Source organism: Parasteatoda tepidariorum, chromosome 5 (genome assembly GCF_043381705.1).
Source record: "Parasteatoda tepidariorum isolate YZ-2023 chromosome 5, CAS_Ptep_4.0, whole genome shotgun sequence".
Taxonomy (NCBI): Eukaryota; Metazoa; Arthropoda; class Arachnida; order Araneae; family Theridiidae; genus Parasteatoda; species Parasteatoda tepidariorum.
In genome coordinates, this window is record NC_092208.1 from 74272646 (window position 1) to 74287970 (window position 15325).

General features: G+C 30.9%; 1 protein-coding gene across 1 annotated transcript; it reads left to right on the top strand.

Moving 5' to 3' along the window:
- Window positions 1-404: 404 nt before the first annotated feature.
- On the top strand, window positions 405-2270 carry LOC122269491 (zinc finger BED domain-containing protein 5-like). The gene has a single exon (XM_043042897.2). It carries the CDS (start codon window positions 405-407, stop codon window positions 2268-2270), a length of 1866 nt encoding a protein of 621 aa, XP_042898831.2.
- Window positions 2271-15325: the final 13055 nt, after the last annotated feature.

The following is a 15325-nucleotide window of genomic DNA, read 5'->3' on the forward strand; positions in this document are numbered from 1 at the left end:
TAGTGATTATAAGTACCCAGACGCCGCGTCGCCTTACAGCTTACACATACAATACGGAAGCATAATCAAGCTAGGCTAGGCGAATCGGCATATTATTTTTATAAAAGAATAATAAAAAAAATTAAATGAAAGCTTCTTTTTCGGCGTCTTTGTGATACGGTGCCTTTGTGCGCTGCACACTTTGAACACGCCATGCGTCGGGGTTGATCTGATCGTAATTTGTTGTCATTGCACTGGTAAAGATTCGAGTGTAGTTATTTTTCTGTTTGTACTTCAGTTTGGACTCAGCTTTGTCTTCGTAGTGACATGTGTGTATTTACTGTGTAATTTTCAGTTGGTGTTTTTAATTATTACGTTAAAGTTCAACTACATTTTGTTTAATTATTTATTATTATTTAACCATCATGGATAAATGGCTAATTAAAATTCCAACTAATAAGTCTGCCACGCCGTCACAACCAAGTTGCAGTGCTTCAAATCCGACTTCTAGCAAAACAAAAAAAAGAAAATATGACGAATCATATTTGCAGTATGGCTTCACATGCTCTTCTCACAACAATGAAGAACAACCAGTGTGCTTAATTTGCAAAGAAGTTTTGGCTGCAGAAAGCATGAAACCGTCAAAACTGCAACGACATTTGAATACTAAACATGCAACGTTATCAAAAAAGCCAATAGAATATTTTGAGCGTCTTTTGCAAACATCAAATAAAGAAAAGAACACTTTGGAGAAGTATGTTACTTTGAATGATAAATATCTATTGGCATCGTATGAAGTTTCGTATTTGATAGCAAAAACGAAAAAGCCTTTTACTATTGGAGAGCAACTTTTACTACCTGCAGCTATAAGAATGTCTGAAATTGTTCATGGAAAACAGTATGCTGCTGAAATTAGTAAAATTCCATTATCAAATGACACTGTGTCCAAAAGAATTTCAGACATTAGCAATGATCAATTTCAACAGCTTCTTATGAGGCTTAAAGACAGCTCAAAGTTTGCAATACAACTGGACGAGTCGACAGACATTTCAAAAATGGCACAGTTGTTACTTTTTGTAAGATATATTTATGAGGGAAGCATTCATGAAGATATACTGTTTTGTCGTCCTCTGGAAGGTCATACTCGTGGAAAAGATATATATAAAAAAGTAAATGAGTTTTTTGAAAAAGAAGGATTAAATTGGAAAAATTGTGTTGGTGTGTGCACGGACGGTGCTGCAGCAATGACCGGACAAGATCTTGGTTTTACAGCATTTGTTAAAGCTGGAAATGATCATATTACATTTACACATTGTATGATTCACCGAGAGGCACTTGTTGTTAAAAAAATTGCACCAGAATTAAACACTGTGTTTTTTGATGCAGTCAAAATCATTAACTTTATTAAAAGTCGAGCACTTAATAGTCGATTGTTTAAAAATTTGTGCATTGATATGGATTCGGATTATACAAGTTTATTGCTACATGCTGAAGTTAGGTGGCTATCAAGAGGTCGAAGTTTGAAACGATTATTAACTTTAAAAGATGAAGTTCTTATATTTCTAACAGAGCAAAATTCTAATTTGGCCGATTATTTTCAAGATAATTTATGGCTTCTCAAGCTATGCTATTTGGCAGATATTTTTGATAAAATCAATGATATGAATTTATCAATGCAGGGAGTCTGCGTTAATATGTTTATGTTAAAAAATAAACTTGAGGCCTTTGTTAAAAAAATTCTTATATGGAAGAACAGAGTGGAAAGTGGATCGCTCGAAATGTTTCCATTTACTGACGAGTATATAATTAGTAACAATATTTCAAAAAAAGATACTCCTATAACAAAAATTATAGTTAATCATTTGAAGGATATGGAAGTTTACATGCATAGGTATTTTCCCAATGATATCGATACACAACAATGGATTTGCAATCCATTTTCAATTGAAATGGAAGAAATTAATTTTTTAAACTTAAAAGCACAAGAAGAATTTGCCGAATTAACAAGTGATACTACCTTGCGACTTAGATTTTCTCAAGTGCCTGTGCATGAATTTTGGATAGAAATCAAATCAGAATATTCCCTACTATCGGAAATGGCAATGAACAAATTACTGCCATTTTGTACAACATATTTATGTGAATCAGCCTTTTCCACATTAACTTACATAAAATCAAAACACCGTTCAACTTTAATAAACGTTGAAAATTTATTACGATCTGCACTTACTCAAATTGAGCCTAGATTTAATTATTTGTGTAAAAATAAACAATCACATCCGTCACATTAATATTGTTTGATGTTAATAATATGTTTTTATTAAAAAAATTGTTACAAAAGTTTATTTTTTCTATTGAATATATAGATATAGTTTTATGTTTTCTTATAAAAAAATTGTTACAAAAGTTTATTTTTTCTATTGAATAAATATATATATAGTTTTATGTCATTCTATTTATTGTGTTTTATTACGACCGATATCCCGTCAACGTTTCCAATTATATATATGTGAAATGAATGGGTAAGTATTCTTTAATCCTTATTTTATTTACATTGTAAAATAGTGCGATATTACATCTACATCTACGGTTAATATATATTTTATTATATGGAGGAGGGGGTCGTTTAAAATTTCCTAAGCTTGAAGGGGGTCGCTATATAAAAAAGTTTAAGAAGCCCTGTCTTAGACCATGGCCAATAGCCCATTGTGCAGCACTAGTGCGACGTAAATTAACAATAACTAGACATTTTCGTTTAAATTTCAAACTTTGACAATAATAAAAACAAGCACAGTAAAATAACTTCTAAAAATAATAATATATTAGGAAATATAATATTTGGAAAACTTTATTTTTATAGCGCGTGTTCAAATTTGTTTCCTTTTTAAACAGTTGATGAAAAACAATTTCGATTAGGAAAAAAAATCTTGATCTATCACCATTTTTTTATCAAAAACAAATGTTTTTTATTTAAAATCAGTTCGATTACATAAACTTCAAAAAATTGAGTTCAAACATTTGGAAGTCAATTTTAACAGAAAATGTGAAGGGAAATTGCTCCCATATTTTATCATTGGAACATAGTGAAAAAGTAATCTTGTTGTATCCTCATTATTTTTGTATATCAACAAGTCTTTTTATGCCTAGTGATTTTAAAGAAATGATAATGTTTTATCTTATGCTTAACATTACGTTTATATCTGCATTTTTGGGTCAAGTTATTGTAACACTATATTTTCGATTACTTATTTATTTTTGACCAATTACAATTGAAGCAATGATAGTAAAGAATAGTATTGTAGTGTAGAATTAATATAAAATAATATTTAAAATAAGTACTGGAAATAATATTTAAAAATTTTCATAAGTTAACTGTTAGCCTATTAGAGTCAAATATACCGGGTTAGAATTAATTTCTCAATTTTAATTTCCAGCTTAATCCATTAATGTTCGGTGTTATTAAACCACTAAATAACGAAATTTACAGTTTTTACACCCCTAATTTTATAATTGTATATAGTTGAATAGTCGACCCAATTTCGGGTTTACGACTGCTAATGTTCAACTCCGTAGCCTTGTAATTTTGAAACCAATCCAGAATACAAGGAAACTCCTGGATCTAGTATTGGGAGAAATTTGCCNCCCCCCCCAGAGCAGGGCCGTCTTAATAGCATGCAGGGTCCTCGGGCACATAAATGTTTTGGGCCCTTAGAACAGATCATACTGCTTAAAATCGAACTAACAAAAACTTCACATATACAAAATAAAGCATTTTTAACATATGCAATAATTTGAACAAATTTAAATACATTTTGATTCCTCAAAAAACTTCATTGGAACGTAGAAAAATAGATTTCGGTTGTCTTTTTTAGTTTCCCTGGTGATAAACTATTAAAATTATTGTTTTTTGCATGATAATCAATCACTATTTGTAGAAAGAAAAACAAAATGCACACTTTATACCATAGAATATATTTATTTTTAAAAATATATCCGGCAATTTTGTTTATTCTTAGTTTTTTTTTAAATACAATTTATTAAAGTAAGATTCTCAAAGGCCCCCTTAGTGCTTAGTGGCCCTCGGGCACTGCCCGGGTGTGCCCATGCGTAAAAACGGTACTGCCCCAGAGGCATGATATGTTATGGGAACATGGAGGACTTTGTGACCCGACAGATTTAATGTCCATCAGTCACCATTTACTACAAGGGGAGTCATCGGCTGGCAAGGATCGAACTCTTGGACATGGGCTCAGTGCCCTCACTCCCTAATTTTATTTTATTTTATAACCGTCGTTGAACAGCCGACCCAATTTCATGGGTTTACGACTACTTACGTTCAACTCCGTAGCCTTTTAATTTTGAACTAATCCAGAAGACAAGGAAACTCCTGGATCAGTACCCCCAGAGGTATTGATTTGTTGTGGGAACATGGAGGACTTTGAGACTCGACAGATTTAACGTGCATCAGTCACCATTTACTACACGGGGAGTCTTCGGCCGGCGAGGATCGAACCCACGACCTCTTGGATATGGGCCCAGCGCCCTACCGACCAGGCTATCCCGGCCCTTCACTCCCTAATTTGATCATTCTCATGTTTACCTTAATTTATGTATCTCCACCTTCTAAAATCGTATTAAAATATCTTTTCCTAACAATCTATGACTTCGCCTGAATCAACCTGACAAAAAAATATGGACAAAATGAGTTGATGGCCTTTAATAGTCTTTATTTAGTTTTCAGAAATAAATTAAACAAATATTTAATCTTTACTCTAGTATCTTTCGAAATACTTAATTGTCGCTTAAATAGTTTGAGATATATATATAACGGGTGTTATTTTAGAATTACTAGGTATTTCTTCGAACAAAATTGCCATCAGCATTTTGAGAAATGTAGTTTAGTACATGTGTTTAGATTTTTAAAAAATATATCTTTATTTTTGCGTATTTTGTAGTAAAATTATTCCTTATGTAATTAAAGTCTATTTATTTAAAAAAAAATTAAAATAAAAATGCAATCCTACAATGCAATTGATGCAATAAATGCAATTTTATGCATTATTGCAATAAAAAAAAATTAATCTCTTATTGGCAGTACCTGAATTTTTTTTTTTTTTTTANATAAATAAATAGAGCTTTTATCCCATAGAAATTCACTACCTAATTTCATTATAAGATCGAAAATTTTTGATGCAAAACATCTTTTTTTTTCTTTCTTTTATTATGTGAAATTTCGTACTTAGAAATGGTTGTTATCTACTCTTAAAATGGAAGCTCAAAATAATAAATTTATTATCAATGTTTCAAAAAAAAAAAAATTTACTGCGAACATTTAGTTAGGCTTTGTGGTGCCCCCCTATCCTCTGGTGCCCTAAGCACGTGCTTAGTGTGCTTAATGGTTAATCCGGCCTTGCATCGTCCTTCTTACTTTTACAATTTAGGGTTTTATATGTCATTCACGTGCAAAAGATACGATTTTTCAATGAATTGATGTACAAACTTGCAATCGCTTTCGCAGTCTACTTTTGTGTTTCAAAGTCTGGGGAAAATGTGAAACATGAATCCCACTGAAAGATCTAATGGTATGTTTTTATTCCATGTACGATTTTCTTTTTTAAAGATATTTTAGCAGTGTAAATTACATTTCATATTTTTCAACACACCATCAATGATTTTAAACACATATTTACGCTTGCATACATTCTATTAATTTTCAAGCATAGTTTATAAGAAGAAGAAAAAGATTTTAATTGTATCATACATGATTTTGTTTGAACCTTAAAGATGTGACGTGCACCCTTGTTATTATTTCGCACTTTAATGCTTTCGTTTGTAACTAGACATTTTCGTTTAAATTTCAAACTTTGACAATAACCAATTACAATTGAAGTATTAATAGTAAAAAATAGTATTGTAATATAGAATTAATATAAAATAATATTTAAAATGAGTACTAGAAATAGTATTTAAAAATTTTCATAAGTTAGCAGTTAGCCTATTAGAGTCAAATATACCGGGTTAGTATTAATTTCTCAATTTTAATTTCCAGCTTAATCCATTAATGTTCGATGTTATTAAACCACTAAATAACGAAATTTACAGTTTTTACACCCCTAATTTTATAATTGTATATAGTTAAATAGTCGACCCAATTTCGGGTTTGCGACTGCTAATGTTCAACTCCGTAGCCTTGTAATTTTGAACCAATCCAGAAGACAAGGAAACTCCTGGATCTGTACCCCCCCCCCAGAGGCGTGATATGTTATAGGAACATGGAGGACTTTGTGACCCGACAGATTTAATGTGCATCAGTCACCATTTACTACACGGGGAGTCATCGGCTGGCAAGGATCGAACTCTTGGACATGGGCCCAGTACCCTCACTCCCTAATTTTATTTTATTTTATAACCGTCGTTGAACAGCCGACCCAATTTCCTGGGTTTACGACTACTTACGTTCAACTCCGTAGCCTTGTAATTTTGAACCAATCCAGAAGACAAGAAAACTCCTGGATCAGTACCCCCAGAGGTTTTGATTTGTTGTAGGAACATGGAGGACTTTGAGATTCGACAGATTTAACGTGCATCAGTCACTATTTACTACACGGGGAGTCTTCGGCCTGCGAGGATCGAACCCACGATCTCTTTCTCCAACTTATAAAATCGTATTAAAATATCTTTTACTACCAATCTATGACTTCGCCTGAATCAATCTGACAAAAAAATGTGGACAATATGAGCCTTTAATAATCTTTATTTAATTTTCTGAAACAAATTAAACAAATATTTAATCTTTACTCTAGTATCTTTCGAAATACTTAATCGTCGCTTAAATAGTTTGAAATATATATAACGGGTGTTATTTTAGAATTACTAGGTATTTCTTCCAACAAAATTGACATCAGCATTTTGAAAAATGTAGTTTAGTACATGTGTTTAGATTTTTAAAAAATATATCTTTATTTTTGCGTATTTTGTAGTAAAATTATTCCTTATAAAATTAAAGTCTATTTATTAAAAAAAAATTAAAATAAAAATGCAATCCGACAATGCAATTTTATGCATTATTGCAATAAAAAAAAATTAATCTCTTATTGGCAGTACCTGATTTTTTTTTTTTTTTTTAATCAAAGCCTATTACCCCCCCCCTTTTTTTTTTCGCTGTAACAATTTTAACCTTTTTTATTAACCGGTTCCTTTCACATATCCCTCGGAACTTCAATGATCTACCTCCGTTTATTTTGTTTGTTTCCTATTTCCTTTCCATATTTCTTTTACATCAGACTTAGCTTACAGCATCATTTGATTTCGTTACTTTGTGTACGTAAAGTCGTTTAAATCCCGCAAAGTGTATCCGCGTCCGGTTCTTGTGAAACTATACTCCTTCAATTCATCGAATTCTCCTTATCTCATTGATCATTTAAAAATACGAAAGTTCCTTTTACGAAAGTAACTTTTCTATATAATATTGAGGGCCCAAACCCCTGCACTAAAATATTAAGATTTCAGATGAGTCGCTCTCAATTAGGCATTCTCTGCCTAGTGCTTTTCTTCTATTGGCATGACAGCCGTTTGTGGGCCAGAGCCTTCCATACAGCCTCCATTCTGCTCTTTGCTTTGGGACTGTTCCCCATATATATCTATATTCGAAGGATTTTAAAATCCTCTTCCACACAGTAAAGCCATCTGATCTTAAGCCTACCTATAACTCTAGTTCCTATTGGTTTGTAATTGACGATCTTAAATGTCAAGGAAGAAGGGTCTATTTGACAGATGTGACCCGCAAGCTTTAAGCTGCTCGTTTTGATGTATTTGTTGATATTATCTTTCTTGGGTAGCCTATATAGTTCAAAATTATGGCGTTATCTCTATAAGCCATCGACATTTACAGCAACGAAAATTTTTCTCAAGGCTTTTCCCTCAAAAACTGCAAGCAGGTCTGCTTGTGATTTAGTTAAAAACCATGTTTCGGATCCATAAGTTAAGACTCTAATGATTGTTTTACATAGAATTATTTTTGTTCGTCTTTCAATTAATTTTGAGTTTAGAAATGTTCTTAAGCCATGAAGGCATCGATCAGCTGCTATAATGCGTTTCTTTATTTCTGTGCTTACGTCGTTTAAGGCATCAATATTTGAACAAAGATAAATCAAATTGTCAATAAGTTCGATTTTAAAATTTCCGATTTCTAAAAATTTGCAATTTCGAGGTGTTTTAATAATTGCCATGTATTTGTTCTTGTCTACATTAATAACTAGATGCATCTTTTCTGAAGAATTCAAGCGGTAACTGCCTCCAACAATGCATTTTTTGTCTGCGCGATTATTACCAAATCATCAGCATGTGCACTGTTTTAGTGAATATTGTGCCTCGGAGCCGTAATGGCTCAGGGAATAGAGCGTTCGCCTTCCAATCAGGTAAACCGGGTTCGAATCCCAGCGATGGCTGGTCGATACGAATTCCTCATCCGGCTTGCACAGTGCTGAGGTGAAATATCCTCTGTGGTAGACGGATCATGGGTTAGAGTCCCCTTGCTGTCAAGCTAACCTTGGGAGGTCCTCGTGGTCTCCCTCTTCATGTAACGAAAATGCTACCTAGTTCCATCCGAAAGTCCTCCACGAAGGCAAATTTTTCCCAATACTTGATCCAGGAGTTCCTTTGTTTTCTGGATTGGGTTCAAAATTACAAGGTTACGTGGTTGAACATTAGTAGTCGTAAACCCAAAAATTAGGTCTGTTATTCAACGACGGTTATAAAATAAAATGTTGTGCCTCGAGTGTGTTTAACACCGGAATCACGAATCATTCATTCCAGCGCCAAGTTGAAAAGAATGCAGGTAAGAGCGTCTTTCTGTCAGACACCAATTACAATTTCAAAAAACTCTGCGAGTTTGCCATATAACTTAATACAGAAGAAAGTGTGAGTTAAAGTTAACTTAATAAGCCGCACAAGCTTATCTGGAATGCCTAGCTCATTAAGAGTTTTGAGTAGTAAATCACGTTTAACATTATCGTAGGCTGGTTTAAAGTCAATAAAAAGATAATGCCTAGTAATCTACTTCACCTATCAGTCTGAACATTTTCCAAAATGTTTATCAACTTATCGTTAGGACATCTTTGTGTCTAATTGCTTTTACAGTTTAAACATTAGTAATGCTAAGTTTATCGATATAACTTAAAATTATTTTCTTTCATCTTTATGTTCTTGTGAATTGGCAATTTAAAATTATCATTTTAACGTAACTTCGAAATTCTAATAACGTTTAAACTTATAACCCTCAGTTCTAACAAGATTGATAAATTCTGTTGTTGGCAGTTGTCTCAACAATAACTGCTTTGTGAACTTAAAAAAAAAAAAAAAAAACTATACTATTATTTACAGAATAAAAGTTCTTGCGATTTTGGAGTTCGAATTATACTTTTTTTTTTCTGTCGGAGTTTGGTGAAGGCAAAAATCGCAGTTGAATTTACGAGAGGTATCTCAGATATGTTAAACCGTTTCTGAGTAAAGTTGATTGAAAGCTGAAATATTTTACATCCTAATATGTAACACAAGGCAAAAACAACTTTGCTACTTAGCTAAAAGTTTAAGATAGTTTTAGTTTTAGGATTCTACTTTGTGTATGCTAACCTTCAGAGAAATATGTGAATATGAACACAGTTTATTTATTTATTAAGTAACTAAATATTTTATTGAAATTTGTTTCCAAATTTCATAGTTAAGTATATTTGTCAACTAATAAATCTTTCAAAGTAAAAAATGCATTCCCGCAACAGCCCGTTGTGGGCCAGGGAGGATAAAGCTTCACAATTTCGTGACCAACGGCATCATTGGGACAACTACAACGCCCGCAATGTTGATGAAAACTAACCTTGAGTAAAAGTTCACAACATGATCAAAGGACTTAAAATTACGCTGGGTGAAGGAAATTATAAAGTACCATGGAATAAAAAAATATCGTTCGTTTATACGTTCGAGAATTATTATCTCAACTCGTCAAATTTTCATATCGTGACGTAGCTAAATTACCGAGAATAAAGCCAAAATGTAAATATTTATTAAATCCATACCGTGTAGTAAATGGTGACTGGCGAACATTAAATCTGTCGAGTCACAAAGTCCTCTATGTTCCCATATCAAATAATACCTCTGGGGGTACTGATCCAGGAGTTGCCTTGTCTTCTGGATTGGCTAAAAATTACAAGGCTACGGAGTTGAACATCGGTAGACGTAAACCCAAAATTGGGTCGGTTGTTCAACGACGGTTATAAAATATGCCAATCGTGTGCAGTGGTGGCTCAGGGGATAGAGTGTTCGAATCCCAGTAGTGGCTAGTTGATACGAATCCCGCACCAAGCTCTCAGTGACCACACTGCTGACGTAAAATATCCTCACTAGTAGACGGATCATGAGTTACAGTCCCCTTGCTGTTAGGCTGACCGTGGAAGATTTTCCTCTCCATATAACACAAATACGGGCTAGTTTCACATAAAAGTCTTCCATGAAGGCAAATTTCTCCCAATACTTTGAGTTCCCTTGTCTTCTAGACTGAGTTCAAAATTACAAGTCAACGGAGTTCAACATTAGTAGTCGTAAGCTCGAAATTGGGTCGGTTGTTAAACTAGTTATAAAATATGTCAATCGTAGAGAAATGAACGATAGCCCGGATTTGAAAAATAACCATCTAAAACTTGTTACAGTGTTTTAAAAAAATAGAGATAGTGAGACACTCACGAAGAAAATAAATGTTAACGAGACATAAATTATGAGGGAACGGTCTTTTTCTCATTAGGATAAGTTATTTTTAAAAATGTCAATATAAATATTAATATCTGGCAACATCTAATCATTTTCTATTTTAAATTCGTTTATAAATCTGTAAATTTCTGACATAAATTTTAGCTGGAGCTTATAAAACAAAGTTCCCGAGAGAGTAATTTTTTTTACAGTAATGGATTCACTATCGTAACACTCGAATCTGGGGCGAAGATTGGTTCCAACTCTTGACCCTCCCTTCCTCTTCTCAGCTGTATAGGAATGTAACTACTAGGATATTTTCCCCTTTCTTAATAATTTTTGTATTTACTTGTGAATTTTTTTTTTTAATTTCTTTTAAAAGTATGTCCAATGTAGCTTTCAGTTCCGTTTAGTTTCTTAACTTAAAGTTTTTAATCAATTTGAAAATCAAGACAGAAACTAACGAGCTTCCTTCTTAGGTAACTCTCCACACCTCTCCACACCACTTTACTCTATGCTCCACACGCAAATGACGAAAGCATCGAAGTGTTGCCATAGGTAAAGAGTTCTGCTCTACGCCACCACTTTCGATCGCCAATAGGCAATGTTGAAAAGAAAAAGAAATCCTGAAAAGCATTTAAAATTGCAATTATTTCAAACAAATTGGAATTTCAAAAAAAAAAAAAAAAAAAAANCAAAAATATCTTTCAGCAGGTCGAATTTCAATTCGGTAGGTATATTTCTGCGGTCTGTAAAGCGAACAATATTGTAGTTTTTATTCCAAGTTTTGAAGTTGATAATTCTTAAACTGGTTATGGAACATTACATTTTTTTATTTCGTCGTACTCTCTCGGTACATTTTTCTACCAATGTTCGTAATTACTAGTCTTGTGCGTAGTAGAACAAAATGTAACGTTATGTTGCACACCCAAAGCAGCAGCGGCTCGTACTATTTTTAAATATACTTTAAAAAAAAAAACGTTCCTTATTTGAAGAGCTAGTTCTGTAGTTTGAAGTTTTGTTAACGAATAGTCTATTCTTTTGTTTAAAGTGCAGTTGAATATTTTTCAAATCCTGGTAATAGCTCTTTTCTGTAGGATAAACTAATTGTTCGTATATAAATTTACAAGTATTGAATATTTTGTTAGCAATAACAAAGTATTTTTTGTTTTGGGAAAAAATATGGACTTTTAAGGAAAAGAAAACGATAAATGAGAAACACTTCATACAATTATTCAAGAGAGAACAGACGAGTTTCAGAAATGACACTTTTAAAACTAATTTCCCCTTAAAAAATAGTTAATTTTAAACATTTTTATTTGTGTAGGTTAGTTTATGTCAGAAAATCGTCAAAAAATTTATTGATGATAAAATATTGGTATTATATTTTACCTGCAACACTTCGAAAGTCAGTCGAAAATTCAATTGGCGATAAAATTTATTTGGTGTTTGTAGTGGTCAGGAAACGATATGTTATTTATTTCAGAGCTACAGTAAAAAACTAGAATACCCTATCTTCTTGAAAAGTGGACACAATTGATACATGAAATGCAGGATTAAAGTAAAACTTTACCTAATTTTATGAGGTTGAAAATATTTATTATACAAGCCATGTAGTTGATGACTCTAACAGTGTAAAAAGACAAAATAACACTAAAATTTAAGAGATCCAAAAAGAATTTATTTACACGACAAAAACATTCACAAAAACATATTCTCAATATGTTCCCCCAAAATGAAAGGGGAAAAAAAGTAGAACAGAATAAATATAACATTACTCAAAAAAATAACATAGAGATAAATGAAACACCTTTCGGGTTCAAATAATAATACTCAAAAAAGAACAAAAACCTGAGATTGAAGTTTACTAAAACAGCAATAAGGAATGCAAAAACACTTGTAGTTAACACAAAAAAATATAGATAAAAACCCAATTATTAAAAGTATTTTTCTCAAATGAAATGAAAATACATTTAAAACAGTGATTAATGTTAATGTACATGAAAGTAATTTGCATGGAAAAAAAAAACCCATAATCAACCAAATAAATTTTATGTGAATATCTAATAAAATGAAATACAATATTTGAGATTCCTTGTTATCTGTTCGCACATATAGGAAACAAAATAAATTTTTATTATAGTGCTGATTTTGAAATAATATTTATCGACTAAATATTTTGTCGGAACAACAACAAGAATGTTTTTCATCTAATGTTAAAGAATGAGCAAATTTAAGTGCACATTATTTTCTACCAAACAATAAGTTTAATTCCTAAATTTTACACGACTTGAACTAATGATATTACTTGATAAAATACTTAATTTGCTTCAAAAATATACAAATTGGAAATAACAATCGACGTGTTTTCAGAGCTCAAAAACAAGTCGACTTATTTTCAATTTGTATATTTTTGGAGAGAATGAACCTTTTAATCTAGTAATATTTTACAGCTTCAGTTTCTTGGGATAATTTATTTAATGCCATTAAAATTAAATTAGCAAGCCATTAGAATTAGCAAGAAAAAATATAATTATTAACTTTAGCTAAAAAATTAGTAGCCTTAATATTTTTTAATGAAATAATTACATTAAAATATTTTAATCTTAGCAAGCAGTTTAAGTTTAAAAAAAATTTATACAAATTAAATGTAAGTTCGAAATTAACATTTCTTACAAAATATGTAGAGATTTTAATTCATATATCAACCTCAAATACAACTTAGAAGAGCATAAAACAGAATTATTTAATTTAATTAAACATTGTTAAATGAAAAGAATAGGGAAAAATCAGACTAAGATGTACTTTAAAAACTTAAACAGGTTTTTGAAATATGTTAAGTTTCTTAGCATACATTAATATATTCGACATTGACAAAGGTTAAGTGGTTAATGTAAGTTAGGAGTAAAGTGGCACTTTGGATAACTTAACATATATTTCTTAATATGTGCCAAAACATGTTAAATAACAAATTGAATAGGCTGTAACCATGAAAAATGCTGAAATTCTTTAAAAAAGCTATTTTTCAATATAAAAGGATTTCATGTAAAATTTCTTGACTCTAAAGACTTGAGTTGATTTTTTTTTCTCCAATTTCACTGGAACATGTCTTAACATGTTCTAAGCTCTTCAATTATGAAAGCATTTGAGTTTGTTTTTGCTTAAATTTTTAAAATGCATAGAAGTTGATATAATAAAATCTTATCTATTGATCATTAATTAAACTAATTTTTTAAAGCGAGAAATTATTGAAGATTAACATTAAGTTCAAATATATGAGATTCGAAAATAATTTTTACACTAAAGTTCACGACGATATCTGATGGCATTAATGACTAATTACAACAAAAAATTGCGAATTGAATATGATTTAAAATGGCAAAAGTAATTATAAATTCTAAAAAACTTGTTTTTGTTCAAAATGATAACAATATTCATAGAACTATTTGATTAAAACAATACAATAAGAAAATCTTAAAAGAAACTAAAACTTATGGTCAAGTCAAATTTCAAAATTTATGAATTTTGAGATCAAATTAGAACAAATTGAAAATAGAATGGAATAAAACTAATGAACATTTTACTTTTTACATCAGATCAAAAACAGTTAATTTACATCTGACGAGTTTTGTACTTAGCATGAACTCTCTTTAACAGAATAATAAATAGATCAGAAAAAATTATTTAAAATCACTTTTTTTTAACCGCATATTTTCTAAAAAAATAATTGAGAACAATTATTATAGAACTTCAATATAAAGCTTTACTTTCAGAAACCTGTTGATGTAAACCATTTTTTTTTAAACAGTGGAAATAGATTTTAATCCATTTAATTTTCTGTTAAAACAACGGAAACAATTTCAAGCAACTTATACTTTGTACAATAATAAAGTATACTTCTAACATTTAAAAGCAAATCTATTTTTTAAAGGCAAAATATAAAATTGCATTTTTGAAGAAATTAAATAAATAATTGTCTTTTTAAAGAAATTAAATAAATAATTGCCTTTTTAAAGATTAAAAAAGAAAAGCATTTTACAATATTAGTTAATACTTTAGCTATTGATTCATATGAAGTAAGCAATAGACAGGAATAGCATTATGATAGATAGGAAACACTTCAATAGATAATTGGGAATATGATAGCAAAGCATAATATTTCCTACTTGTAAGTGCAATTTGTTTGAAATTTACTTTGCTGACATTTGGCACATAATATAAGCCATGATGAGAAAGATTTGGCACAAATATTGTAGTTTAAAGGTTAATCAGAAATATTAATATGCAACAGCAAAGCTATTATAGTAGAGGTAATCATAATATTTATTTTCATTAAACTTATTTCTTAATATAGAGTACCAAAGCCATTATGTAAATTGGAACAGAATATGTAAATTGGTGAGAGTTTACTATATAATTTGGGGAATTAAGTTAAATGTTTTCTTAAAAATAGACTCTTAATTAAATTAAAACACTGCAATGAGGTTGTTTTATCCACTCAAATGAGTCTAATATGCAGGTTAAAAAGTAGTTGCAAAATATAGTGGAAATGACAAAAAAATAGGGACAATATGACTATATTAAAATTAAAATAAGTATTTATTCAGTA